This window comes from Spizellomyces punctatus (assembly GCF_000182565.1).
Source record: "Spizellomyces punctatus DAOM BR117 chromosome Unknown supercont1.20, whole genome shotgun sequence".
In the NCBI taxonomy this organism is placed as follows: Eukaryota; Fungi; Chytridiomycota; class Chytridiomycetes; order Spizellomycetales; family Spizellomycetaceae; genus Spizellomyces; species Spizellomyces punctatus.
Genome location: NW_015971556.1, coordinates 69620 through 96003, shown reverse-complemented (window position 1 = coordinate 96003; position 26384 = coordinate 69620). Strand labels below are relative to the sequence as shown.

General features: G+C 47.1%; 7 protein-coding genes across 8 annotated transcripts; 5 read left to right on the top strand and 2 right to left on the bottom strand.

The window, feature by feature from the left end:
* Positions 1–290: 290 nt before the first annotated feature.
* Positions 291–3359, top strand: SPPG_08230. Of its 2 annotated transcripts, XM_016756390.1 has the most exons (10): positions 291–616; positions 683–729; positions 816–843; positions 921–944; positions 1039–1629; positions 1699–1876; positions 1945–2084; positions 2224–2687; positions 2777–2900; positions 2971–3359. In XM_016756390.1, the coding sequence occupies exons 1-10, from the start codon at positions 433–435 to the stop codon at positions 3021–3023; spliced, it is 1833 nt and encodes a 610-aa protein (XP_016604365.1). In that variant the 5' UTR covers positions 291–432; the 3' UTR covers positions 3024–3359. The 2 variants fall into 2 exon arrangements, with proteins under 2 accessions (XP_016604365.1, XP_016604364.1); XM_016756389.1 differs by having other exon boundaries at positions 1945–2687.
* A 129-nt stretch (positions 3360–3488) lies between these two features.
* Positions 3489–5590, bottom strand: SPPG_08229 (uncharacterized protein). Its single transcript, XM_016756388.1, has 2 exons — positions 5344–5590; positions 3489–5282 (listed from the first exon to the last, which is right to left on the bottom strand). The coding sequence occupies exons 1-2, from the start codon at positions 5510–5512 to the stop codon at positions 3646–3648; spliced, it is 1806 nt and encodes a 601-aa protein (XP_016604363.1). The 5' UTR covers positions 5513–5590; the 3' UTR covers positions 3489–3645.
* Positions 5591–7366: 1776 nt separating this feature from the next.
* On the top strand, positions 7367–11082 carry SPPG_08228 (uncharacterized protein). Its single transcript, XM_016756387.1, has 2 exons — positions 7367–8326; positions 8403–11082. Exons 1-2 carry the CDS (start codon positions 8024–8026, stop codon positions 10860–10862), a joined length of 2763 nt encoding a protein of 920 aa, XP_016604362.1. The 5' UTR covers positions 7367–8023; the 3' UTR covers positions 10863–11082.
* Positions 11083–11140: 58 nt separating this feature from the next.
* SPPG_08227 (uncharacterized protein) lies at positions 11141–11976 on the bottom strand. The gene is made up of 2 exons (XM_016756386.1): positions 11650–11976; positions 11141–11573 (listed from the first exon to the last, which is right to left on the bottom strand). Exons 1-2 carry the CDS (start codon positions 11906–11908, stop codon positions 11278–11280), a joined length of 555 nt encoding a protein of 184 aa, XP_016604361.1. The 5' UTR covers positions 11909–11976; the 3' UTR covers positions 11141–11277.
* Positions 11977–12414: 438 nt separating this feature from the next.
* On the top strand, positions 12415–14950 carry SPPG_08226 (uncharacterized protein). The gene is made up of 2 exons (XM_016756385.1): positions 12415–14359; positions 14423–14950. The coding sequence occupies exons 1-2, from the start codon at positions 13148–13150 to the stop codon at positions 14567–14569; spliced, it is 1359 nt and encodes a 452-aa protein (XP_016604360.1). The 5' UTR covers positions 12415–13147; the 3' UTR covers positions 14570–14950.
* A 215-nt stretch (positions 14951–15165) lies between these two features.
* SPPG_08225 (uncharacterized protein) lies at positions 15166–19425 on the top strand. Its single transcript, XM_016756384.1, has 2 exons — positions 15166–16079; positions 16148–19425. Exons 1-2 carry the CDS (start codon positions 15590–15592, stop codon positions 19126–19128), a joined length of 3471 nt encoding a protein of 1156 aa, XP_016604359.1. The 5' UTR covers positions 15166–15589; the 3' UTR covers positions 19129–19425.
* A 2860-nt stretch (positions 19426–22285) lies between these two features.
* On the top strand, positions 22286–23350 carry SPPG_08224 (uncharacterized protein; the record flags this gene model as incomplete). Its single annotated transcript, XM_016756383.1, has 2 exons — positions 22286–22446; positions 22522–23350. The coding sequence occupies 2 exons, from the start codon at positions 22286–22288 to the stop codon at positions 23348–23350; spliced, it is 990 nt and encodes a 329-aa protein (XP_016604358.1).
* Between the last annotated feature and the right edge of the window lie 3034 nt (positions 23351–26384).

The window sequence follows — 26384 nt, the reverse complement described above, 5'->3', positions numbered from 1 at the left end:
ACACGCTTCAACCTTGTCCTTCTTCCATGGCGGGTAACCTTCAACCGATGCTCCCCCATCTTTTGCACACTCTTCCACGAAACAAAAAAAAGCTCCGGTGCTCAAGTAGGAAATCTTTTTACTGATTAGATTCTGGCTTTGCTCTCAACTTTCTTGGCACTGGAAGAACTTGGCGGCTCAGCAACAACTGCCCCAAAATGGCATATCAGTTACGTAATATGATCTCATGATATCACATGACTGCACGTGTGTGAGGATCGAACCAACTAAAGTTGTTTGGTCATCAACATTCAAGCGCTGCCAAAAGGTTCTCAGCAGCCCGTGTTTCTTTGTAGTGGCACATGGTGCATTGCTGGTTTTTCGAGGTCACTCCGATTACAAACTTTATATCGGATACCTCCCCCAAAACGTTCTCTCTCGTGACGCATTCCAATGGCATCCCCGCAATGCCAGCGGGTCGTAGACGGACAAGTGGACGCCAAAGACGAGAAACAAGATGAGGAACAAATGCGGGTGTCCGTGCTCCAGCAGCACCGTCGTCCCATCCAGAGCGTAGCGTGTCCCCCCATAGATAGAAGATTGTCCTCATCTACGGGATCCTCCAAGGCGCCTAGAGGTGAGTGGATAATGGTCGAGATTGCCGATCGGTTAGTGTGACGCGTCATCCGTGTCTGGGTTGTAGATATTTTGGAGCAGAAAGAGTTGGGACCAAAGTTGATTATTTTTATGGTATGTTTTTGTTGGTATTTGTACTTGTGATGATCTACATGACATGTTTTGTTCAATGTGATGCATGGCATCTCTTTCTGTTGTAGGTTGGATTGCCTGCAAGAGGAAAGTCATGTATGTTGATTATGTCATTTTGGAATGTCTCTTGTGTTTTGAGCTTGTTCATGACACTTGTTTATTGGTCATTTTAGATATTTGCAAAAAACTCGTGCGATGTACGTGACCTTTTTTTCGTACCATTGTTGTGCTTGTCAAGATGGCGACAACTCTTGTAATGCACAACGATAATATGTTGCTTTGTTTCTGTAGATTTATCTTGGAGTGGATTCAATACGCGTGTGTTTAATGTTGGCAATCGGCGTCGGGTGATGGCTACCAGCACTTCCTCCTCACCCCCACCACCACACGAAGGTCCTCATGAGGCAACTCATCAGGTTCATGATGATCATGTCAACAGTGTGCATGCGGCGACGGAATCCCATCTGGAACCGCCTCACATCTCGGTCACACCCCCCCGCACGCTCCCATCTGACCGTGCCGATACCCCGGAACTCTTGGCGCCCATCCCCAAAGTATCCTACAAACCCCTCAGCCTCGCTCACCTCCTCCTTTCAAAATTCAACAATGGATACCACGGCCCCGTCCCAGAACCCTGTCCCTCACCGGTCGTCAATGCCGCACCCGGCACAACCCACGATGCAAAATTCTTTGACCCAGATAACCCCGAAGCCAAAGCCGTGCGCGAGAAATTGGCTATGGATACCCTTGAAGAGATTTTTGAGTGGTTGCATGGGGGTGGTAAAGTGGCGATTCATGATGCGACCAATTCAACTGTGCAGCGACGTCGTGCGTTGTTGGATCGCGTTAAGCGAGAAAAGGGTGTCAAGGCCATGTTTATCGGTGCGTAAGTAGTGTGTTCAAACACAACCCGTCTCTTGAGGATTTTGTCTTAACAACTTTGGCTTTCAGAGAGTATATGCACCGACAAGCGCGTCCTAGACGAAAACATTCGCATGAAACTGCAGGGCCCCGACTACAAAAACATGCCACCGGAAGAAGCCATGCGCGACTTTTTGGCCCGTACAGCAAACTACGAACGGGCCTATGAAACAATTTGCGAAGACGAAGAACGACAAGATGATTTAGAGTCGGTTGTTTTTCATTTTATTTTTTTTAATGTTACTTTCTAGGTTTGGACTAACGCGTACGCTATAGGTTTATTAAACTAGTCAATGTGGGGAAAAAGGTTATTGCAAATAATGTGCATGGGTACCTTGAAAGTCAGTGTGTCTTTTATTTGATGCAAATGCATATCAAGCCTCGCACGATTTGGTTGACGCGGCATGGGGAGTCAGGCAAGTATTGTGTGTGGTGTCGTGTGTGTACGTGCGTGCGTTTGTGTGTGTGTGGTTTTTCTCTTTTGCAATTCCCCCACTCCACTCGCCTTTCCCCCACCTAACGTGCAAAAAAGCTAAAATATTACGACAACTCTAGAATACAATGTCACGGGTCGTATAGGCGGCGACCCCCCGTTAACCCCCCTCGGCCGCCGCTACTCCTCCGCCCTGGCCCGCTTCCTCAACCAATTCCACCCCCCAACCCACACCACCCCCCTCGACGACAATTTCGGCACAGACCGCCACGCCCCTCTAAGCATCTGGACCTCGACCCTCCGCCGCACGTTTGAAACCGTCGAAACCTTTGACGACACAACCTACGACATCAAGCGCATTAAATTCCTAAACGAAATTTACGCGGGTGTATGCGAAGACCTTACTTACCAAGAAATTGAACAACGCTACCCTGACGAATTTTATGCACGCCAAAAAGCGAAATTGGTGTACCGGTATCCTGGACCCGGGGGTGAATCCTATGTGGATGTCATTGAGAGGTTGCGACCCATTATTATTGAATTGGAGCGGATGCAGAGTAATGTTTTGATTGTGACGCATCAAGTTGTATGTAAAACCGGATGTTTCCGCTCTTTTTGACTGTTGTTTGGTAATGCGCCATCTACTGATTTGTTTTTTTTTTTTTTTAAAAAAAGGTCCTACGTACCCTTTTATCCTACTTTATTGGTATCCCACTCGACGACATGCCCACCCTCTCCGTCCCCCTCCACACCCTCTACTGTCTAAAACCAAAACCGTACGGTGCTGATCTCGTTAAATGTAAGCGAAAGTATTGGATTTCTGTTTTAATGTTTTTTGTTTTTAATTTTTTGGGAATGGTTTTTTTCAGATTGGTATAATCCTGATACGGATGAATTTGAGCAACTTGGGGATGGGGTTTAAAGGGGGGAGTAATCAATACAAGTGGGTTTTGTCTTTGGGGTTGTCATCGTGTATTTTTTTTTTGTTTGTTTAGAAGGGTTTGTTTTGGTCAAGATAATGCTTTCATTATTGATGCTGCAGTATATGGTTTTTTAGTGCACGTGTGTTTTGGGTACATATGAATTTGTGGTATTTTGCCATGCGGCTTTTTTTTTTTTGAGTGCATTATTGGATTGTACTGCATCATGATTTGCGTAGTGATGCTTTTTGCACAAAAGGAGAGATGAATGTAATGCATGAGAAAGAATGTTTGTTTAGTGGTTGTGAGCGAAATAAATGTCTTGTTGGTAGATGGGACATACAGTTGCTTGCTCCCCTTCTCCATTTCTGATATGTTACCTATCAGTCGGACATTGCTAATATCGTCTTGCAGAGAGGGTTGTACTTGCAAACGAGTTCTAAACCGTGTTAATAATCAGTTGATCAAGGCCCTTTACATTGTGTATTTACAAAATACATTAAAAATTACATGAACATGAACGTATTGCTACACCCATCTTGATCTAATCGCCATAATAAACAAAACATACAAAAAAAAAAAGAAACAGAAAAAATATCATGCAAAAATAAAATGTTGATAAAATCATCCCCACCCAATAGAAAAAAAAACCCGTTTTCTCCTCCCAAAATACGTTTCCAAATCCAGTACCCCAGTTTCCAGTGCCCAATCCAACTCTTCCAAAACTTTTAGTACACCATCTGGGGGTGAACATAACGTTGACGTCGAATTACTGGTTTCATCACTTTGTCGAGAATGCATGGAAGAGGTTTCCCATTCCCGACTGTTTACAACACCTACTGGAAAGTACCCCCCCGTCCTCGTCGTCACATTCATCCCAACACACCATCCATCTTTATATACTTTTCGGATGGTAAGTGTATCTGATGGTGTTACGAGTGTTTCGTCTGGACGCGTTGGTGTGTGTTCGTGGGCGGCTGTATAGGGTTTTGTCAAATTGATTGGATGCCGTGGTTGGGGGAGGGATTGGAGGGGGTCATTTGGGAGTGTGTATAAAGGTTGTGGTACAGGTGATAGATGTCGATCGGGAAAAGGGGGGATGGTGGGTTGGACGGTTATTACCGAGTCTCTTGATGGAGACGGTGGAGGTTTACTTGTATGATCATCTTGACGAGGTTCAATTGTATGATCATTTCGATATCGGATCCAGAATCTCCATAATCCGATCGCGAGGATCAACACGCTTATGGCTGTGATGGCTACCACAATGGGTAACCCAATCGTTAACCATTTACTCGTCCCCTCTGGTTCACGTATAGGAGGAGTGGGTAAGGGTGTCTCGAGACGACTAATCACAACTTGTTCCCATCGTCTTGTCCTTGTATCCAATGCGTAGAGTCCTGTATCGACTACTCGATCCCGTCGTAATCCCCCTTGTAAACCAATGACACCATTCCCGAGTTGAAAAAGGGCTGGACGGATGCGTGGGGGTGGGATGAGACCCGTTACGGGCATGGATGTCCAGACAAGTGTCGAGAGGTTGAGGACCCATGTATCGGTTAGGTACGTTCCATTAGGTGATATGCCTCCTGTTACGATAATAGTGTTCCCGTTCACGGTGCATGTCGGGAATAAGCGTACCGGAGGTGAAAACCCTATTGGAAGCAACAACAGTGAAGAAATCACCGGTGGTGTCGTTCCGAGACCTAACACCCACGTCTGATTATTCCCTCCGTTCGTTGTCGTATTTCCAAACAATGTATAAACATTGTTGTTGACTTGGACCGTACAATGTCCATATAACCCGCCAGCAGGTTCATGCACAACTCGGACTTGTGTCCCATCTAATAGGGATATCGTACCTTGTACGGCCGTTTCCCCTGTTCCAACTGCCCCACAACTCCAACAGGACCCTCGTCCACCCACTAATACCAATGACCTGTTGATAAACACTACTTGTCCATCCGCTACACCCGTATCATCTTCCACACCTCCAAACGTATTGAAAAATCCATTAACAGCAACAACACTCCAATCCCCTTTTTGTAAACTGAACCTCCAGACGCCTCGTCGACTCCGTGGTGCCAATGCTGGTGCTGTCCCTTCATACCCGCCCATACAGTACACCCCGCCATCCGTTTCGATAAATGTACATGCGTGCCCTATGGATGGTGGAAAGGTCCCCGATGTGGATAGTACCGTCAACGTACTCGTACTCGGAGTGTAAAACAGGGTTGGAACCGTCGATACTGGAAAGACTTCTACACGCGAAAAAACCTTTCAATAAACCCATACTAGATACATTCAATCATGAACATTTACCATTCACATCTTCAACAACCGTCTCGACACCCCCAACGACCATAACCCGCCCTTGAACCCCAATACCGACATGTCCCCATCGAAACGGAACCTCCACAGACAAATTCTGCTGTGCACGGACACTCCACAATGTTATCCATCCGATAAGGAACGTAATGTATATCCCCATGGGAGAATCAACAAAAATAATATGCAAACCCCCCAACAAAAAAAAAACAAATACCAATACTGCGTAAAAACAAAAAACCATAAACCGTAACTTGTCGTCTTGCAAGTCAAAGAAAACGAACAGCAACTGTCGTAAGACGCTTAGTCAGCAAGATCTGAAACTCGCCACATGTGCGAGTCACTCCTTTTCGTTTCATGCTGGATTACGTACTGATGAGCCCTGTTTGTGAAAGGTGTTCAAAAAATGGGGATTGCACTTTTGAGGTTCTCGACTGTGGATGTCACTTTCTGTGTGTTGAAATATCATTGTGAATTGGAGCGTTTTTATTGGAAATTCATGTCGGTGGAGTGCAAATCAGTTAAGAGATGCATCGGTTGGGTTTATATGCACTGCTCCTACTCAAAAACCACTTTTTCAATCTCATCCGATTTGCAAGTTGTGGGTTATCCCTCTGAATATCCATCAGGAATCCCGTCATTCATCATCATATTTTGGGTATCATTTATAAACAGTTTTACGGAACCAAGAGCTGCAGAGAAAAATCTTGTTGATTACAGGCAAGTTTGTTTTGGCATGTTCGAATCTTGCATGACACGATGGATTCAGCATTTTTTGAATTGGGCTGATTCTTTTTGAGTTTCTTGTTCAGTATCGCCGGTATGAGCACATGTGTTTTTTTTTTTTTTGGTTTTCATTGATAAGTACCATTTTATCACATGCAATTGCGTTCCGTAACTTCTTGAATGCTCTCCTTATCATGGAATGTATATTACTCAAATCTGACTCTTTAAACATACTGTTTGCTGTTGACGAGGGGTTCTTTGTATATGAATGACTCAGTATCAGTGGGCTTCCATCGAAAATAATATGTCTGAATGGTTAGTGTAAATGGAATGAAGTTCACTTTCACAAGTCGGTCCTATTTGTTCGTTCTAGTATGTACACTCACTTTGTCAATCATAAAAGAGATAGTCATTTTGACTGTATATTCAGAGTTTTGTGACATGTTGCATTGTTGTTCCTCATGAATACCATGAGTTATCTATATTATTTAACTCGTATGGCACTTGCCGAATGTAACTCGAGTTTTCATGTGCTATTTGGACTGTCTAGTTGCGACGAGGGAGACTGTATGATAACAACAATCGTTCAAGATCAAGCATGTATTCACACTCGCGTAACATATAAACGCAGTTACGATGACAGGAAAGATCTCTTACTGTATTTTAATGAGATATCGTATAATATCATTGTCCAGCATGACTTGTTTGAAGACTTGTTGCAACAGTGCATGCGGTGTGTGAGGGATCTATGGTGATACACTGGTTACATAATCAGAGAATCAAGTGTCAATTACTCACTAGGGTGCTACGACTCTGGGCGTGCGAGTATGGTGTGTTGGCTTGTGAATAGGGACATGCGACACATTTTGAACGAGCTTTTCATTAACGAATGCGTGAGCTCACCATATGCGCGCTTAAGGCCCCGAAACACTTGTAATGGACAAATGCGCTTCTTGACCGTTGAACAGCAAACCGTGAACAAATTCAACCGGAGGCTATTCAAAGTGAACGAATGAAATAGCTGCTACGAGGGGATACGAGCACAAATGTACCCTGTCGGAACCCGCACCCCAAAGAAGCCCATCATGTTTTGGGTTAAACACCAAAAAAAAAAGGGAACACCTTTGAAAAGCGTTCGTACTTGGTCTTTTCACGATCCCCCCGTCCATACCCTTCAAACCAATGATTGAGCAAAGATCCAAGGTCCTTGGGAAGAGTGAACAAAAAAAAAAAAAGAAAACGGCTGCGATCTAAACTAAACACTCGTTGAGCCGCAACAAAAAAGCCAAAAAGGATTTTGGAACACTTCAGTCACACTGTGTGATGGCACAGTCATGTAAAGTGAGGATCTGCGGCTTTTGTTGTTCTCTGGTCGGGAATTGTTTATTTTGTGTGTTTGTCCAAGTGCTATTCTTAGCACACTTGATGGATTTACAACAAGTGTTGATCAAAAGTGTTGTTCTGGGGGTTGGTCTTTTTTTTAGTATTTTTATTTTTGTTGTCGTTCCAAAAGACCGCTCCCAAAACCTTTTTTGGGTTTAGAGTCTTACGGCCCAATCTTGTTATTCAAGCAAAACACTTTTGCAAGCACTTGTTGATTGTTATTTTGCAAGTTGTTTTGGTCTTGTTTTTAGTCTCTAGCTTTTTGTTATTTTTTTTTTTTATTATTACGAACGTTGGGTTTCCCCGTTTTGCGGTTTGTGAGTAGGGTTGTTATTCCGCTTTCTGCCCCGTTGTCGTATGTGTGTTGTGTATTGATTTTTTACTCGCTACGACACACAAAAAAAAACACACTCTAGGTAGACACCATTTTTTGGAAGAAACGGATCACCATCGGGAAAACCCAAAACAACAAGAGACAACATATCGTCTTTATCGGTTTTCTCTTCAACTTTTGTGTGTGTGTGTGTGTTGTGTGTTGTGTGTGTCTGTTGACGGAGAATAAAGGATGCGAACCGCCGGCGGTGTTGACATGGCCATGGACGCTTCACATGCACAGCAAACACAACAAGCGTCCTTTAATGACTCGGAGGATGAGAATGTAGACTATCTGGTTAACAAGGACCTCCCACCGGATCCTTTGGAACATCGGCGGCAAAAGAGTGATTCAACGCCAACGCCCAAGGATAGTTTGGATAGGGGGACACTCAATGTGTGGAGACGCAAGGCGGGATCGTCAAAGCAGAGTTTGGATCGGTTTCGCGGTGCCCAGTATGATTCCAAAGAGTCGTTGGCGAGTCCGCCTCCTCAGGTGGGTTGTTTGTCAAAAGGGTCTTCTCTATATCGCAAGGCTGTAACGTATTCAATGTCTCTGTTGTGGCATGTAGCGAACGGTGCGGGACCCACTCATCGCCTTTGACTTTGAAAAACTCTTGCTATCGAACGAAACAAAGAAAATGACATCCACACCGGATCAGATGAAAAACATTGAAGTCCGCAAAGGACAACAGCCCAAACTCGAAGCAAAGTCCGCCGTTGCGGAAAGCGATGCTGCACTGTTAAAGTTTTTCCGCAAGGAAGTTGAGGAAGCGCTTGAGAAATCTACTGATGGAGCGACCGCGGCTCCGAGTACCTCTAGTAGTGTCAAGGAATCCCATTGGGTCGAGTTTTTAAAGTATACTGGTCCAGATGATGCATTTACCACCATACGACAGAAACAAGCCAAATCCCGCCCTGGTTTACCCCAACAACAACAGCAACAAGCAAAACTCTCATCACAACCAGGACAAACCGCCAAAGCAACCCAATCCCACCTCGATCCAACATCTATCCGCTTCCCACCCAGTCCACCACGGTCGACACGTTCCTCTAATGATACCTACCCCCGCGGCAGTTTCTCTGACCTCCGCATGCGCGACGTGGGTCTAAACACCATCACAGAAGGCGCATTGGGCACCTCACCTATCCGAGCACGAGCCCTGTCGATCCCGAGTGTCCCATCTAGTCCCAATGCATCCAACCATTTCGTCAAATCCCGGTCAACAAGCCAAATTTCCAAAGAATCTTTTGGAATCGACTTTGATTCTTTTATTACCGATCCTCGTGCCCCACTCTCTGAAATGAATCTTGACTTGGATAAAGATGCCCTGGTTGAGAAAGAGGAGTCAACTCCTTTGCGCATGCGGAGAGAGGAAACGCTCTCGACATTGGCGACACCTCGTTTACCCGCACCTGCATTGGATTTAACGGATTCAGAAGATGATGAGTTGGAGATGTTGTATGCGCCGAAAAAGAAGGTGGAAACGGGACAATCCCTTGCAGAGTTTTTGAGAGACAATGAACCTCCACCCCAACCCCTCCGAACGGCTACACTCCCCCTACCCGAGAAAAAGGACAAGAAGAAACGAAAAACGTCTGCACTGCGCTTGTTTTCTCTTGGAGGGAAAAATAAGAGTGCGAGTAACCCCCAGATTACCGCTACAGCATCATCTCCGACCACGTCCCCAGCATCTACAACTATTCTCGGTCGTCGGATTTCAAACTCTGTTGCTGCGTTGCCATCTGCAACTGGTTCAACCTCGTTGACGGTCCCCTCTCCCAATGCTGCCAACATAACATCTGCACCTGTCACACCCAAAACACCTAAATACACCATGATCCAAATCCCATATGAAGCTACAGGATCTCATCCGACACTCGCATCTCAGCCTCCCCTAGCCACATCCTCTCAGTCCTCATTGACAGCCACTGGTCGTGGATCTGTAGCAACCACCGGCGGACGACCTAGAATGCCTACCTCGTCCTCTGTCGTGACCAGCACAAGCACAGACGATGAAGGCATACCCCCCTTCCGTCGCGCCACGAGTCACCCTGGCGTATGGGAAGGCTCTGCTGGGTCAATCCCTCAAGACACGTTTAGACAGGATGTAGACGAGGATGTTCCCCCTGTTCCCAAAGTCCCCGCCAAATACGCCGCGGATACACCGCGTTCGCCCTCCTCTCTCAGTATGAACCGGGCCCGGTCTGTCCAAAAGAAACAAACCGTCATGGTTGATCGAGCGGTTGAGACGGACAAGGAGGAGTCATGTCAAGTCGGAACTATGACAGAGATTGAGGATTTGGAGGAAGCAGTTGGATTACGTGAAGATGCGACGCTTGAAGACGTGCTAAAAGGCTTGGTGCTTTTGGATCCGGCTTTTGAAGAGTTGATTGATATGGGGTGGATTCCTGAAGTCACTGCTGCGGCTGCTGTCCTCGCTAAACAAGCCGCTGAAACCCCCGAATCCATTCCAACCGAGAATGAATCGTCTTTGGTGGAAAATGATGCTGCTGAACCGGTTATCCTCACCTCTCCACCTACCCCACCGTCCCCTCCCCCCTCGCCTTCCCCATACACCACAAAAACCTGTCCACAAACCCGCGACCAATCAATTCAAACCATCCATGACGTCCTTGTCGCCGAAACCATTTACATATCCTCATCACCACCCTCTTCACCCTCTTCTGATGCACCATCACTCGACCCCCCTTCGACTGGTGCATTCTGTCCAGCCTACGTATGCCCCACCTGCGAAACCAGAGACAAAACCTCCATTCACGCCATGTGCGCTAGTATTCTTGACGATATTGTGGATGGGATTACGGGACCTTGTGGTGTGGGGATTCAAGTGGTGGATCCGAGAATTGAGGAACTGGAGCGGCGGTTGGAGGTTTTGGCGAGGATTGCTTTTAGGGTTGTTAAGGGGTTGAGTGGGCGGGTTGGGTGTGTGCCAAAAGAGGATTTGGGCAGTTTGGGGGCTTTACCGTCGCCTCCTGGGTCGGATGATGTAGTGGGTGTTGTAATGTGATGGGGGTTGGCGAAGTGGGAGGAGAGAGACGGAGCACACAAGTGGGTGGGATTGAAAGGGTTGGGTTGCTTAAAGGTGTAAGGAGGGCTCTTGGTGTTTTTCCTTTTTTCTTTTTTTGGGTTGTTTCTTGTAGGGTGGAGGGTTGTTCGCTCTCAAGTCCTTTTTTGTTTCCTGCCACGTTTTTCGGTAGGAGGAATGTAGCGATTCTTTTTTTTTTTTTGTTCTATGTGTGTGTGTGTGTGTGCGTGTGTATGAATGAATGAAAACCGTTTTTTTCGCTCATAACGCATTTGGATTTTCTCTCCATTTTATTTGATATGTTTATTAATCTATAATAGCTATAGGAATTATTCGAATCTAGGTAGGGTTTAATCCACATGTCAATGGGAGGTGGAGTCTATACACCCCATCGCCACTATAGCAAAGTGACCAGAACAGCACTCGTACATCCCAAAACCCCTCTTGCGTACCATACACTCGCTCCCTCCACCATATAGTCCAATCCCGTATAATACACCCCCGTCAGTCCAACCAGCAGTGCGTACCCTGCTAAACGGTGCAGCCGCCATGGAATAATGGGCCGGATCTGGGATTTGAAACTAATGCCTGAAAGCACCATAATGATAATCAAGAGCAGGAGCGTGCTTGCGAGGAGACTATGAAGAGACTCGAAATGGGGATCGTTGGTGTGATTCTTATGTTGGTATATCGCTATATTCATTGGAAATATGGCACATGATTAAAAAACCAATTATAAACAAACATTGTAAACAAAACCATACGTTACCCAAGAGTCCCAATCCCATCAACATGACAGCCATCATCATGAAATTAAAATGCCCATCCACCGCTTCCTCCCTTGTCTGAGGTTTGAGTTGTTGTTTCTTGTTTTTGCGTCGGCGGTTGAGGTTGAGTGTTCCTTGGATTCCAAGGACCAGTGCCGCGGTCATTGCTATTGGATGGAGAGCAAAGAGCTTGGACGGGGGAAGATGGGTTAGAGTAATCAAGGCCGTCAAGGCCAGGAGAGTGTTCAGGAGGAGAGACATTTTGCGAATGGGCAGGGTGAATGAAGCGACATGGAATGAAAGGAATCTTGCCAAGACGGGCGATATGCGGAAGTGTCGGAAAAACGGGCTCATTCCCCAAAGCGCGAACCGACTTGGACGACAGCGCGGTTCGAACCCTCAACTGGTTGAACAAAAACAACAAAAGTGTACCCGCCAAGAATCGAACTCGCAATAAATAAAAAAAAAAAAACCTGCAACATCACGGGGGAATGAATTCAACACCAAATCGCAAAAAATACAAAAAGTAAAGTTTGCCAATTACCACCACCGGGAATCGAACTCGGTTCTCCTCAACCCAAAGGGAAAGTATCCCATGAATTCAAAACTCGCAACATCCATGAAAAACCTTGAAACACGGCCGCAACTTGTTATAACGCCCTATTAAACGGTCGTGTAACGCAAGGTCCGATGCCCCTGTCCGTGTGTTTCGTTTCAACACAGTGTTTAATGTTGTCAGTTGGTTGCAAAGTTCGAAGTAGAAAGTAGCTTTTTTGTTACTCCATCGCTCTCGTTTCCATGTTGGTTTTGAACGTTTATTCCTTCCTCCTCCTTTTGGGATTTTACAGAGTGGCCTTTGCTGATCTTTTACTTGATTGAAACTTGGGTCCCGATTCAAACGCAAGATTCAAAGGAACAGAGTAACCAGTCAATCTAGTGTTTGGATTTCACACTTTCACACTTGTTCACACAGAGGATACGACATTGGGATCGTGTTCTTTCTTTCTTTTTCTTTCTAACGTTGAAATTCCTTTTGGCTAAAGACGAAACTTGCTCCATAAATTCCACCTAGTTAGTTTACCACTTTATTATTAAAACTTAGAGAAAGCAAGACCTCTCCATTTTTGCGTATTACTCAATATTGCTTTTTGGTTCTCCAGAGGGAGGGGGAACTTGCATTCTGAATTTCATTTTAGACTTTTTTGCTTGTGGAAGCAGAGGTCACAGCGTTTGGATTTAGGAGATTAGAAAGTATATTTACAGTCGTTGGGGTCTTGGCAATTCCTTCAAACTTTTTTATTTTATTCCCTTGGTTTTCAACGGTCCTCCTCTCTGCTTTTTGCAAGGATTTTTTTTCTATCGTGGGGGACGTTGAACGCTACGACAAGAAGAACAAACGACAACGATTCGCATTCGGCCACCGAACGCCGACAACCACGGACATTTTGGCAAAACCTTTTTTGATTATCGATTTTTGACGGACGGGCAACACACGTAACCATGTTATCCTCACCGATTCCAAATGACATGTTTCCGCTGTCCCTAAGTTATAACGAACCCTCGTCGCCACCGCTTCAGCACCTCCCGACCATGTCGGTCTTTGCGAATGGGATGGCGCACTGCCGCCGCCCTAGCGTGGCGAGCTCTATTATGGACGAAGGGTATAGCTCTGGTGCATCAACGTCGCTGGACATGTCATCGCCCATTGATGTAGACTGTGAACTCGGGATGGAATCTCTGGGCCTTTCTTCTCCGCTATCGGCTTCGAGTGCCATGGAAGACCTAACATTGTATGACACGTCTTCGTTGGAGCAGTATGGGCAGTCGCCTTCGCAAGGCTTTCAGGGACCGCAGAGCCTCCATGGCTTTGGCGTGAATGGGACGGAAAGCAACCGCGATTTCACTTCAGTTCCTGTGGTACCATCCAATGCCATGCCATACATGCCCCGTCGAGTGTCGGGCCTCCAACCCATCATCGTTCCTACCCGCCAACGACGAAGCCTCCCTCACGTGCCTACCGTCGGCTCTTCCCCCGTCGCTCCTTTTGTGGTGCGGAGAGCCTCGATCGCCAACACCAACTCACCACTCTCGTCCTCCAGTGGAAATCTCCCTGCTCTTCCCTCACCTTCTTCGCCCGCCACGATACCCGTTGAACGCGCGGCGTCCCTTTCCCCTGGCGTGCTTCATCAGGTGCGATCTCCTGTCCCGCCTTCTGCTCTTGGCCGACGCTTTTCCGTCCCGTTTGTGCCCAACATGTCCAATGTGTCCAGCTACGCCATGAATACACCCTATTATGGCGCACCAAGCATGTACAGCCCCACCATCCCCAGCGCAAGTCCGAGTGTCCACTCACCGTTCCAAACACTACCGTATCATCCGACCTCGGCACTGGCACCGCCCTCGCCGCCCATTCCCTCAACGCCGGAACCGGCCCAACCAAAGCAGTATGTCTTTGTCAACGAGGATCCTTCCGTCGAGCCTCTCGAAATACCAGCGTTCATTGACCCCCAGTCGGGTGACGCAAAGATTGATGAAAATATTATATCTTTATACGATTTAGAGCATTTGGAGGATACGGATTTACAGCAAGCTCTTGGTTTTGGTGCAAAATTCAAGTGCGTCTGTGGAAAATTGTTTGAAAAATTGGGAAGCTTGAAAACCCATGCGCGGTTGCATAAAGCGGAGAGGAACCATGTGTGCGATGTTTGTCAGGTTGGTTTCATTTTGTTTTTGGTTGTGAGTCTTGTAGGATTTTTGTCTGATCTACTTCTATAGCGAGCGTTTGTACGTCGTCAAGATCTAAAGCGCCACAAAGCAACTCACAATACCGATTTCAAACCATATGAATGCACACACTGTGGGACGACATTCACGCGAAGCGACGCTTTACATCGACATTTAAAAGCGAAACGCTGTCTATGAAACTCTCCTCTCATCCAACAACACATTATACTCTCCATCCACTCGATTCCAAAATATCCAGCGCACCTGACAACATCAAAACATGAAAAACATAAAAAAACCTGGCACCCAAACGCACGACCGCAATCATTTGTATATACTCTTGCATTTCTCGGCCCTTTTCGCATCACAATCATCACTTTCTCGTGTATTCACTTCAAATCAAGCGAACTTTTTCCCTTCTTTGCGTTGTAAAATAGAATACCTTTTTTCCCTCACGTTCTGTCCACATTGTTGTGGTAGACTAGATGGGTATGTAGGAGGTTTTATGTCTAAACGTTCTGACGATGTTTTGCTTGTGTTTGTTCGTAACCTTGTCTGTCCTTGTACTATTGTAAATATTGTCTGATGTGACGATGGCTTAAATCCTTTGTTATGCTGTTTGACCGATGGAGAGACTTGGAGAGCTTTTAATCGCAAACCCAAGGGCGCAACCCATCGGACATGGCTTACGAAAAAGGAGCCATTTGTCCCGATATAGTAGTAATATCATCACGTGATTGCTATATCCGTTGTCTTGATCGAGTTTACAGCGGCTTTGAGAACGAACACTTGCTGGGAAAGGCAAGCTGACGGGGGCGGGCTCATTTTCAACACGTTTGTTGCGTTGTTTGTGTTGGTCATTCCGTTGAGTTGGTTGAAGAACTTTGGTGTGTGGTCAAGGACAAGCTCAACAGAGACTTGCGGGACTATTTAGCGTTTGTATCATACCAACTAGAATCGCTGGACCGTTGCCAACTGACGACACTTTGGAGACTGTGACGAGTATAGATAGCGTCTCAGTTGTCTTTAGTGACAAACTATTGCGTTACTGTTTGGGTTGGAGGGGGCTGCTGGTGGAGTTTGAACATCTACATTTGACTTCCAAAGTGGAATGCCGCATGCGATTCACTCTCTGCAACTACCGAACGAGGGATTACCGCCGTTGAAAATAGCCGCGCAAACGCGATATCCCCTTTTCCCGTCATCCCACACCACGGTATGCATCCCAAAATGCCTGCAACTGGTGTAGAATTTGCAGTGTTCCCGTTACCCCTTCCCCTCAATCCCATCACGCCGCCCTTGGTATCGATCTTACCTGCAACACCGCCAGTTGCGACCCATATGACATTGGTTGCAGAGGATGACCAGGCGACACAGGAAGGATCTACGCAGGAAGGAAAGAATACGATGGGAGATCATTTGTCGATGAGTGGATCGGAATCGGGTGGATCGCCTGATCAGGTTGATGAACGGGAGATTATTGAAGGATATTTTGCTCAACCTACACCAAGGAGGTGGCGACGGTCCACACCTTTGAAGCGACGAAGTGCGTCCCTTGGAAGGCTGGCGGCTGAACAGAGTGATGAGAACACGGAAGCTGGATATGCGGAAGATAGTAGTGTTTGTAGTTATGTTACTGCCGTGGAAGATGGAGACCAATGTTTGAATGCCAAAAATGTGAATGCCGTTGATGGTTCTGACGAAGGAGGTTTGTTTATGATTTCATGATCCTGTAAAACTTCGCCTGTATTGAGTTTGAACTCTTCTATTACGTAGAATGTGTGGACGGTGCCGTAACTATTCCAACGGACAAGGGAATAACAGAGATATCAAGTCCTGGAAGGGTGAATCACAATGACCCGACAATTACCGTTGTCCAAGCAGAATCGGCCCCACAAACACCACCAGCAACGGCGACTGTGGAATGTCCTCCAAATGTGGCACTGCCATCAGAATTACCTGTCAACGCTGGGCGGACGGGTGATTCAGACACAATAGAACAACCTGCGGCTGGAACAAACCCGGTAGTGACGAGGAATGATATCATGCCAAGTATCTCAACAGTCCCTGTCATTCCTACGGACGTACTAGGATCATCACAGCCTGCGCCTAGTCAGGAGCAGCCGCAGAACGCATTAGAACCTGCTCTAGCACACCAACCCACTGATATACCGCGAGCGAGCTCGATCGGTTTGGTGTATGTAAACAAAGAGTTGCCTCCAATAATGCGTACTCTTCCCGAAATTGTGGTTCCTGCACCATCAACCGGTGAGATGGGACGCCCGCCACCCGAGAAGGCCTTGCCGCAATTGCCCACTGACCTACCGACAACGGTACCCACTAATGTTCAAGCAACTGCGGCAAGATCTCCAGTTCCGATTCCCGTACGATTGGCTAGTAAAATGCCAATACCGGGGCTAGTCGCATTCGCTTCACAACCCCCTCCTTCGGAGCCTAAATTGCAGGCACGTCCTTCGTTATTTAAAAAGAAGGATCGCTCTGGGATCAAAACAAGTCAGTCTACTGGAATACCCCAAGGGCCCATTCCAAACGAACACGGACACGACGCTTCTGCAGATAAGCAAACACGGCCTGATGAGGAAAGTTGGAGTGATATCTCGGAGAATGCAGCTTTGCCACCACATGCGATAGACCAAACAGCCCGGCCTGTAGAGGTCAAAACCAGAGCGTCGGCGGAGGACCTTGGGCAAAAGCATGCGGTAGCGGATGCTCACGAACCAGTACATCACGAGGACCTGCCTGTTGGCGCTGGTAACTTGCGTAGTACGACCGGTAGTGTGCGATCGCTATTTAAAAAGCGTCCGAAAATGCTGATAGAAGAGAACGTGTCGACCAACGATTGGCAAAACCAGTCTGTCGCGGGTACTGACGCAAGTTCTATCCCTAGTGAAGGTGCTGGACTGCTGGTTGAATCAGTGGCCCTGCAGGACCAACAGAAAGACGGCCCTGAAGTCGCGGAAACCACGGAAGACGATGATCTGACGCCGTTAGCTTACTGGGTTATCAAGCCGTCTGGCATAGAAGCGATGCCAGCAGCTGCTCGACCTCCTCTTCCTGGTAGCGCGAATGCGTCGACTGCATCACGATCGCTCCATGCACACATCTTTGCACCGCACGCCCAGATCGTACCAGAACCAGAACCTCCCATCGTACCATCTCGCAACAGTCTCACACTACCGCTCCCGGCAAGCGACATACCAATTCAACCACCGCCAGTAGCGGAGAGCACTACCATGCCAGCGAGTGGACGATTACACCGTCAACCCAGTGGTCGCCATCGTCGTCAGCCATCGTTAAAAGCACGTAGCGGGCTCCCCTCGACCGTTGTTATATCTCCGCGCATCTCGTCACTTTTTGGGAACACAAAGAGGCAGGAGATTTCGCGACGAAGGTTTACGTATCTTGGTAGCGCCGATGTCATGAATCCTGGCACCTCGGCCAGCCACCACATCGACAATGGACTTGGTCTAACCCCCGAGTTCGCCAACGCTATTCCGCCTGATCCGCGGGAATTCGCTACATGCCCTCTTTGTGTAGATGTCTGTGAGCGCGCTGTTCGGCTGAGCTGTTGCGCAAATGTGGCTTGCTCTTCCTGTATTTGGCGATGGTTAGCGCACAGCAAGAGCTGTCCGTTCTGTCGATCGCGAATTGGGCCGGGACATGTGGCTCCAGCGCAGGATGTGCAAGATATGGTCAAGAATTTGGTGGTGCGCTGCAAGGCGGCTGGATGTGGGTGGGAGGGACGACGCGAGCAGCTGAATGATCATTTGGCGGAGGGCGTGTGTGCATCGGATCGAACGAGTAGCGAGTCTGGACTAGGTCACAGGCGGAACCCGAGCGTTGGTCGGAACCCAATCCTAGGGCATCGACGAAAGACCAGCGCAGGGAGGGGTCAGGGTATCCCAGGGCATAGACGGCAACCAAGCTCGGGATTGGACGATGTTCAACCTGGCAAAGGGCATGGACAACCGTTGACACCATCCTCGGACCCAGCCACGACCTCGGCGGTTCCTCCCCTGCGACGATCATCCAGTCGACGTATTCTTATCCCGCTACGATCAGCCCACCCGCGCATCATTTTCAAAAGAATGTCGAACGGGGGCGGAATCGTTCGATATGATCCCACAATAACATTCCCATCCATTGGTATTCCGCCGCGAACCACGTCTGCTGCCGTAGATCCCACCATGTTCCCCAAACCAATCCCAGAAAAGAGCGTATCATCTGAAGACAAACCACCGTCCGAGATCTTGTCCAGCCCGTACGGGGATATCCCACCAACCCAAGATCCACCGCTTCCCGTTCGACCTATAGTTCATGATCCCGTCAGTGCATCTCGTACCCTGATCCGGGCCCGAATCCCCACTCGAACAATCAGTGTCACTCACAAGAGCCCACTAAACACTGGCACGCTAGTAAAACGCAACAGTTCGATGCGCGGGACGAGTCAGCATGAAGCGCTCGAATTTACTGGTACGAGCTGGGATCGAGAACCTGGCGAGGAAGACGATGGTTGGCATCCCATAGAGATGGCTGATTCTGCTGGCGATGAACAGGCTATGCATGACGACGAGTGGCGAGATGTGGACGATGATGTTTGTCAATTAGAGGCCGTCCCGGAAGATCAAGGAGAGGGTGTTTCTACAGATGGGCAACCTGGCATACTAGAAAGTGGAAACCAACTGGGACAGATGAAGACCACGGAGGAAGCTGGGATTGTATATAGCGACGAGTAGCGATTGCGATGGTGATTTTTTAATCTGAATCGTTACCGGATAAAGTGCAATGATACGTTCAGGCAAATGAAAAAAACTGATACTAGCGTCTAAAACTGGGGCGGGAAACTAAACGTCGTGGAGTATCCTACACACACCTTGTTTCTTTTTCTTTCATGTTCTTCAATCCCTTTTTTTTTGGGCGGGGAGGGTGAGGGCGGTGAAGTGATCGGCTCTTTTTTATTTAATTGTCTTTCTTCTTGTAACCCTTTTGTAACGAATGCATTCGTATTCTGAAGAAATGTGAATGACGTTGGGTCTCTGACTTTGATCCCGTCTTATTAATTATTTCGCTTGGTGAATATCAAAATGTTTTCTGCGGTATAGGATGAACCAAGTCTGTGATGCAACATTTGGGACGTTCTCTCGAAGCGTATGCCTGAAAGCCCTGAATGGCGTGTACCGTGATTTGCATTTCCACACCTCTCCATTCGTGAACGACAATCTCTTGAATTTCAGTAGGTCCATACAGAACCCCAATCCAACACACATTGAACAGTGATATGAAAAGCACACTAAAAGAAAAAAGTCATAAACCCTAATGTTGATCTTACCATTTCACACTTGTTACCCGCCATCGATGAGACACGTTTACTCTGCCGTCTCAAGTGTTCCAAAAAAACCCGCGCGCTACTTGTTAAGATTCCCGCCTATGATTTAGAGTTTGATCCAATGTACCCAAAGACACTACCACTCTGTGTGTTTTTTGGCATTTGGATTTGATGGTGGATGTTTTGAGTATGTTTGGATATTGTATTGTTGCTAGACTCTGAAATCTCTCTTTGATGAGTAAGGGATTCTGATGAATGTTATTGCAATTTTAGATATCCGGCATTCCATACTTTTCCATCGTCCTAGCTGTTGTTTTCGACACTGTCAACAATGTTATATGTTACGCCCGCTTGTATCCATCTCAGGGACCACCAATGTCTTTCCATGCCTACATCCTTTGCATCTACTGAAATTGTATTCCATACTGGATACAGGCAGTCCTACTTGTCTTTCTCTACAGTTGCATGTCTAGTTACATACTCACCCGGTCATTATCCTTGTGAATGTCACGCATCGTTCTTGGTCGCAAGTATGGGGGATATATGTATCCGTCTGTCATGGCTTTCATAGCTTCTTGCTAGTCTCACTAGCTTGAACTGATGGTGGTATTTGTCAGGAGTCCGCTTAGCTTTGACCGTCTGTACTGCGTTGGCCGTAAACCATCACCAACTCCAGACTCCTCAAAACCTCTTCTTTCTCGCGGACCGGTCTACCTCACGGTTTTACCTTATGGGTACTTGAGTCCTCGGGAAACGCCGGACGCATCTCGCCCACCACGTCAGGTCAAACAACTTCTCCCGGAAGATTGGGGTGGTCCACCCCCAGACCAACCAGGCTTGGGTCGGTGGCCTCACGGACGTGAGATCCGATGAGGCGGACGGTCCAGGAGAGGGCTTTCGGGCTGGTACAATTCATGGCATGCCATGCACGTCTGTCATGCACGACCCAAACCAGATTGACGACGATGTTCACCGAATTGGCCGTACTGGACTGGGCAACTTGGGAACAGCCACATCATTCTGGAATCCGGACAATTTCCCAATTACTCGCGATTTGGTGAAGAAATCCTGTCCGATGAGGTAAAGTTCTTTTTATTCCTGAGTGACGCCGTACGAAGGAAGGTGCCGGTACTGCCCTTTGATAGTTATCAGTTGGTAGATGCAAGGCTATCTTGAATTTGTTTAACCGGATTTGCGGCTGTTCAAAGACATTGGTTATGTGAACATGAATACAATCATCCTATTTGTCGATCAGCATGAAATTAGTTATTATCCAGAGTTTAATCCATCAAGTATTTGCCTTCTTGGCATGCATCTCCGATTAACCTTATTCCATGAAACCACCAGTATATCTGCATTGCAATACGACGCTTCTTGAGATGAAGGATACTGTCTTGCTGGCTCATCTGTCTCACTCTGCTTTTATGAGCTTGCTTTCTATGCCGTTATCATGATGCGGAACTAGTATCTTGTGATGTTGAGGCCCAAGCAGACGACATCTCTTTAAATGTAACAGCCGATGTATTGGATCGAATCTGAGTAAGGATAATTGGACGAAAATCCAATGGGGACCGTAAGTTGCTCTATCGGACCAAAGGACGGCAATGAATGGATTGGACCTTTAAGGAATCAACCTTTCTTCTACAGGGTTACATCCAGTGTGGTAGTAGATAACCTTTGATTTTCGTTGGAAAGTTTGGACCATCTTCCCGTAACGCTGCCATCTTTCTATTCTAACAATTCCTTGGTTGAATACCACCACCATTAACCAGCAGTCACCCATTTAAAGCACACTGCAACTGAGATGGAACCACAGGCTTAGCGTGACTGGAAAGATGCGTGTAGTGACTGTGCGCCTTTAATTGAATTTAATGCATTAAAACTGCGTAACCGCGTATATAAACCCTCTCCTTCGGCTCACCACCCCCCCCCCCCCCCCCCAAATCGTTTTCTCAGCACTCACCTACGATGAAGAAAACTGAGAAATCGACCTCACGAAAGCTCAAAAGCTTGTACAATCTTATCTCAAGAGAGGTCCCAAGAATCCCTCTTTCCGAGGGTTCCTGGGACACTCTCTCTACGCGTTCCGTGGGCTCGACCAGTTTAATTACCGGTACGCGAATGGTCGTCTTTTGCAAGCATTTAGAGACATTATCGGCCAAGATGTGGGTTACAATAAAAAGGTAAGTACCTCAAACCTTCCTTGGGATACTTGGCCATGACTACCGCCGGTTGCATTACGCTGCACATACCCTGGCTCTCCTCCGGTGCGCGGTCCTTACCGTGTACCCTTGTTGTGGTGGAAGCCGTGTAGCAATACCTGCCGACGCTGTAATGGCTAGCCGTGTTTCTCCGTGACCCTGCCACACGTATTTCGGTTTTGAACGATGCAGCCCACACTTGACCGTCAGGCGCTGGCGGGGAATGAGAACGTTGTCGTAGTGTCAAGAACACTAGGGGTTGACACCAGGTTGGGGACACGAATCCTTTGTGAAGGCTGTATCGCCTAGGATTCCGCCATCTCGTGTATCAATTCAACGATTGTATAATGTAATTCTCGTCACAAAATGGAGGACCGGCAGCTAATACCAGAAGGGCACAGGAGAAGTGACCCTTCTGGCATTAGTCGACCGCAAATCAAGAAGCAGCAATTTACTAACCATTATATTTCCATTTCATTTTCACATGTGCATCGGTTGTCAAGGATGTGGCTGACTTTTGGAAAGCGGTAAGTCGAATACGAGGAGTGCATCAATGGCTAGAGATCCGCCGATGCTTACCATCTTACATAGCTACTTTCCAGGAATGTAATTATACGGGACCACAGCGTTCGAGGAGCTAAATACGTCAATGACCACAGTGTTCGTGCGCCTGTCAAACTTCGCAGTAATGACGGAACTCTGACTGTCGGAGATCAAAGTCACCACACGGCAATTTGGCTTAGCGAGAGAAAGCGAGCTAGATCGCCGTCTCCGGATGCACCACGGAAACGGTTCCTTCCCATCCACGACGACTTTCTGTCCGAGGATGAGTTCCCTGAGCCGACCTCCCCCTTCGAAGGAGACCCATCCGGGCTCTCCGACGGAGAGGGGGTCCTCAGTGATAATCCGCTACAAGAAGATTACGGCTTTGAAGGTTACCCGCCGAGCCTGGCCCCATTGGTACGGGAGATCAAGACGTTGCATTCGTCCGATAACACTTCAGCGAGGTTCCAACTGCTCTTCTGGGGAATTGTGGACACCGCCGACGACCAAATACTCCAGCTTCTCCCTGAGGATCAAGTCAAGACAATCAACGCAAAATTGAATGAGATTCTATTTAGTAGTAGTGTCTGTGACTGCACCTCGACAGTAACCTATGTTATGGACCACCTTCGTAATGAGACCAGCATCGCCAACCTTGCACAGATCGCGTTGTCAACGGGTACCGCCGGGCTGCTACACTACTTTAAGGGTGATGGTGTTGTGTGGGTGTGTCTAGTTCGAATGGAAATACAGGTGCAGTGGGTGGGTAGACCAAGGACCGTCAAAATTTGTATAACTAGTGTGAACCCCCAAAAATATAGAAAATGCCAAACTCCTCGTGATTCACCGAAACTCCTCGTGATCGAATCAACTGCCAAGATGCATTGAATTGGAGCCCCCATGTAGCAGGTCTGTCCGAGGTTGGGTCCTCCTGTTGGGCCGACCCATCTGAGGTGGCGACTTGATGCCGTCAATCTCCCTTGCCTTATATCAAAAGCTGTAATATGGACGATGATCTTGGGAAAAGGCGGCTCAGAAGAACTCTCCCGCTAGAATACGGACGATGGTCTTCGGCAAATGCGGCCCAGAAGTACCCTCCCAAGTTTTCCGATTCGCCGGAATATGGGCTGTTCTTCCTGCTTAAGATCCGCAACCTTATAGAGTGATTTTAGACCGGCAGCGACGGAAAAGAGGAGTGTTCCACGGTCGGCTAGAATTTGCATCGTCAGAATGTTATTCAATTCTTGCCAGTCCTGTGGTCCAGTCAACCAATATCAGTGAAGTTTGGGTCAAAAGTAAAGCGAACGTGGGCTTGCTCAAAACCGGTAGGCGCTCTCCGCTGCTTTGAGGGAACATCGCACTCATTTGCTGAACAAATTGGTATATCGCCTTTTCTCGAGCTCTTTTTCAAACTGGCGCTTGCCTCCCTCATCCTTCACGCAAAGATATGCCGGCCACGATTTGGGAGGTTCTTCGAGGGCGAGAATAACCTTCTTCGGCCATCTGAGATCTGCTTGCGGGAGAAGATCGCGTCAAGATGATGAAGCACTTGATATGTGGCAAAGAAAGAGCGTTTATCAGGTGCAAAAGCTGCAAGACCACAATAACCGCACAGAATGAGTTCACGTCCCTGCAAGTACCGATGAACCTGTACGTACACTGCACACCCGGTAAAACTCTTTCATTTTCATATGTATAGGAGATGTGCTACGACAAGCAGTTGAGGCACAGTGATGCAATGCAGCTATATACATGGAATGTGTGAAGGACTGGAATAAGTGTAAAAGATATGGCGCAATTAAAGACTTTATACAGGATAAATGCATAATACAGAACATAGAGAACTGCTTCCATAGATATAAATAACAAAATGTCTTCGAACCACTATGAGATCTAACAGGGGAAACTGCCACATATGACCGCCCGTGTGTAAGAAGGCACAGGTGAACATACATTCAACACTTTTGTCCTTGACTTTTGTTGATTATACCATTCTGCACGCTTGTTTGTAAGTCTTGATGATGTCAGGTCTCAAAACGCAGGAAAAGGCATGAAGACGTCATGCTGTCCAACATCACGTCTTCATCGGACAAGCACAGGTGATTGAATGGACACTTCGAGTCGAGTTGCAATCAAACCTAACCACATGTCCCGGTGAATATATCGATACGAGTTGTAGTAATGCATTCAGTCAGTACTTGTAGTAGCTGCAAATGTTTTCCGGGAGCACACAGCGATTTCAATAAAGATGCACGCATATAGAGCGGTTGCAAATGTCTTTCACGCACGTCAGGAAATTATGTTGTGGGGTGTTCATCAAGCCTCGTCCGCACCGGCCATCAAAGAGATTTGGGGAAGCCCCAGACCTCATGGGGCAATAATGTGGGGGAATATATTTCCTATCTTTCTCAGCAAAAGCGGGCTGAATAGGAAACGACAGCCAAGGAAAAAAAGACAAAAGTACGGCATTCATATGGGACGATAGGTTAGTTTCCCATTGTGTCGGAGAGGTTATATCTTGCATATCTGTGTTTCTGTCTTTTGTGAATATCATAAAACTTGCGTTTGCGAAGAACTCAAAATCATCTGTGCTCATTTTGAAAGAAAATACAAACAGTGCACGGAACACAATTTGGTCCTACCAAGTGTCCTTCGAGTATATCTATTGAGCATACTTTACAAACTCCCCCTCTAGTTTCGCAACGTTAGCTCCAAAATACCATCCCGTTATCACCTCTTTTTCCTTCAACGGTTGGGCGTATCCACACAAGGCCCAAATTGTCGGTTAGTTTTGAATCGCTTCGGGATGCAAGTCTCGTCCCCGCCCGCCTCATCATCATCAACCAGAGGATACATCAAGATCTTGAGTATTGTGTGTGTACTTTGGCTCATGATGCCCCCCTTCGAAACAAAGACTTGATCTCCTCATTCAACCGAGGAGCAATCTTTGGTTCAGGTGTTTGCAGATACCTAGCCATGCTTAAAATGCACCTCTCGGAATCGCGGAAGTAGAGAGAATAGAAACGGAAAGATAACGGTCAGTAAGGTAACTATTAATTTACTGGCAACCAACAGCAGATGTGCCGGTCCTCCATTTGTGATGAGAATTACATTATACAATCGTTGAATCGAAACACGAGATGGCGGAATCCTAGGCGATGCAGCCTTCACGAAGGATTCGTGTCTCCATCTTGGTGTCAACCCCTAGTGTTCTTCACACTATGTCAACGTTCTCATTCCCCGCCAGCGCCTGACCGTAAGTTGGACTGCACCGTTCAAACCAGAAATACGTGTGGCAGGGTCACGGAGAAACACGGCTAGCCATTACAGTGTTGGCAGGTATTGCTGCACGGCTTCTCCCACAACACGGGTACACGGGAGCGACCGCGACCCCAGAAGAGCCAGGGTTTGTGCAGAAAGGCAGCCAAACAGTAGCAATGGCCAATTATCCCATACCCAAACTGAGAATACTCTTAATGAGAAAGGATAGTGTTAATTACCTTTCTGTGATAGGCGGTGTTCGGGCCTGAAAGATTCCCATTCGCGTAGCGTCGATGGACTGTGATGGGGGAAAACGCGACGGTCCACGTGACCAAACGCATTGGCATCATCCATCACATCAACCAGCTGTTTTTCCTTTGACATTTTAGACTGGTTTTTACATGCTTTTACAAATATTGAAACAGGTTGCATTATTTTTTATGCATTGGATTATGCATTTTCTATATAAAAGTATTCTGCAACATACACGGGAATATTTGCTATTTTAGTGTGATGAAAGAAATGGGTCAAAGCTGTGAGACATTGTCGTTCTACTTGATTTATGGATTGACGCGGGATCAGGCCACAGTTTCGACCGTCCATCGAGGAAAACAGATGACAATGTGTTTAGGTTCATTCAAGCCGCATGAAACGCATATGG

What these genes read in the sequence shown, in the direction of transcription:
- SPPG_08230 (XM_016756390.1), top strand. Translation starts at nt 433, where the DNA reads ATGGCATCCCCGCAATGCCAGCGGGTCGTAGACGGACAAGTGGACGCC. An exon ending in GAACGACAAGATGATTTAGA is followed by an intron (nt 1,877 to 1,944) that starts GTCGGTTGTTTT and finishes CGTACGCTATAG; the next exon opens with GTTTATTAAACTAGTCAATG. An exon ending in TGATTGTGACGCATCAAGTT is followed by an intron (nt 2,688 to 2,776) that starts GTATGTAAAACC and finishes TTTTAAAAAAAG; the next exon opens with GTCCTACGTACCCTTTTATC.
- SPPG_08229 (XM_016756388.1), bottom strand. Translation starts at nt 5,512, where the DNA reads ATGGGGATATACATTACGTTCCTTATCGGATGGATAACATTGTGGAGT. An exon ending in GGTTGTTGAAGATGTGAATG is followed by an intron (nt 5,283 to 5,343) that starts GTAAATGTTCAT and finishes TTTCGCGTGTAG; the next exon opens with AAGTCTTTCCAGTATCGACG.
- SPPG_08228 (XM_016756387.1), top strand. Translation starts at nt 8,024, where the DNA reads ATGCGAACCGCCGGCGGTGTTGACATGGCCATGGACGCTTCACATGCA. An exon ending in TGGCGAGTCCGCCTCCTCAG is followed by an intron (nt 8,327 to 8,402) that starts GTGGGTTGTTTG and finishes TGTGGCATGTAG; the next exon opens with CGAACGGTGCGGGACCCACT.
- SPPG_08227 (XM_016756386.1), bottom strand. Translation starts at nt 11,908, where the DNA reads ATGTCTCTCCTCCTGAACACTCTCCTGGCCTTGACGGCCTTGATTACT. An exon ending in GATGGGATTGGGACTCTTGG is followed by an intron (nt 11,574 to 11,649) that starts GTAACGTATGGT and finishes CAATGAATATAG; the next exon opens with CGATATACCAACATAAGAAT.
- SPPG_08226 (XM_016756385.1), top strand. Translation starts at nt 13,148, where the DNA reads ATGTTATCCTCACCGATTCCAAATGACATGTTTCCGCTGTCCCTAAGT. An exon ending in ATGTGTGCGATGTTTGTCAG is followed by an intron (nt 14,360 to 14,422) that starts GTTGGTTTCATT and finishes CTACTTCTATAG; the next exon opens with CGAGCGTTTGTACGTCGTCA.
- SPPG_08225 (XM_016756384.1), top strand. Translation starts at nt 15,590, where the DNA reads ATGCATCCCAAAATGCCTGCAACTGGTGTAGAATTTGCAGTGTTCCCG. An exon ending in TGATGGTTCTGACGAAGGAG is followed by an intron (nt 16,080 to 16,147) that starts GTTTGTTTATGA and finishes TCTATTACGTAG; the next exon opens with AATGTGTGGACGGTGCCGTA.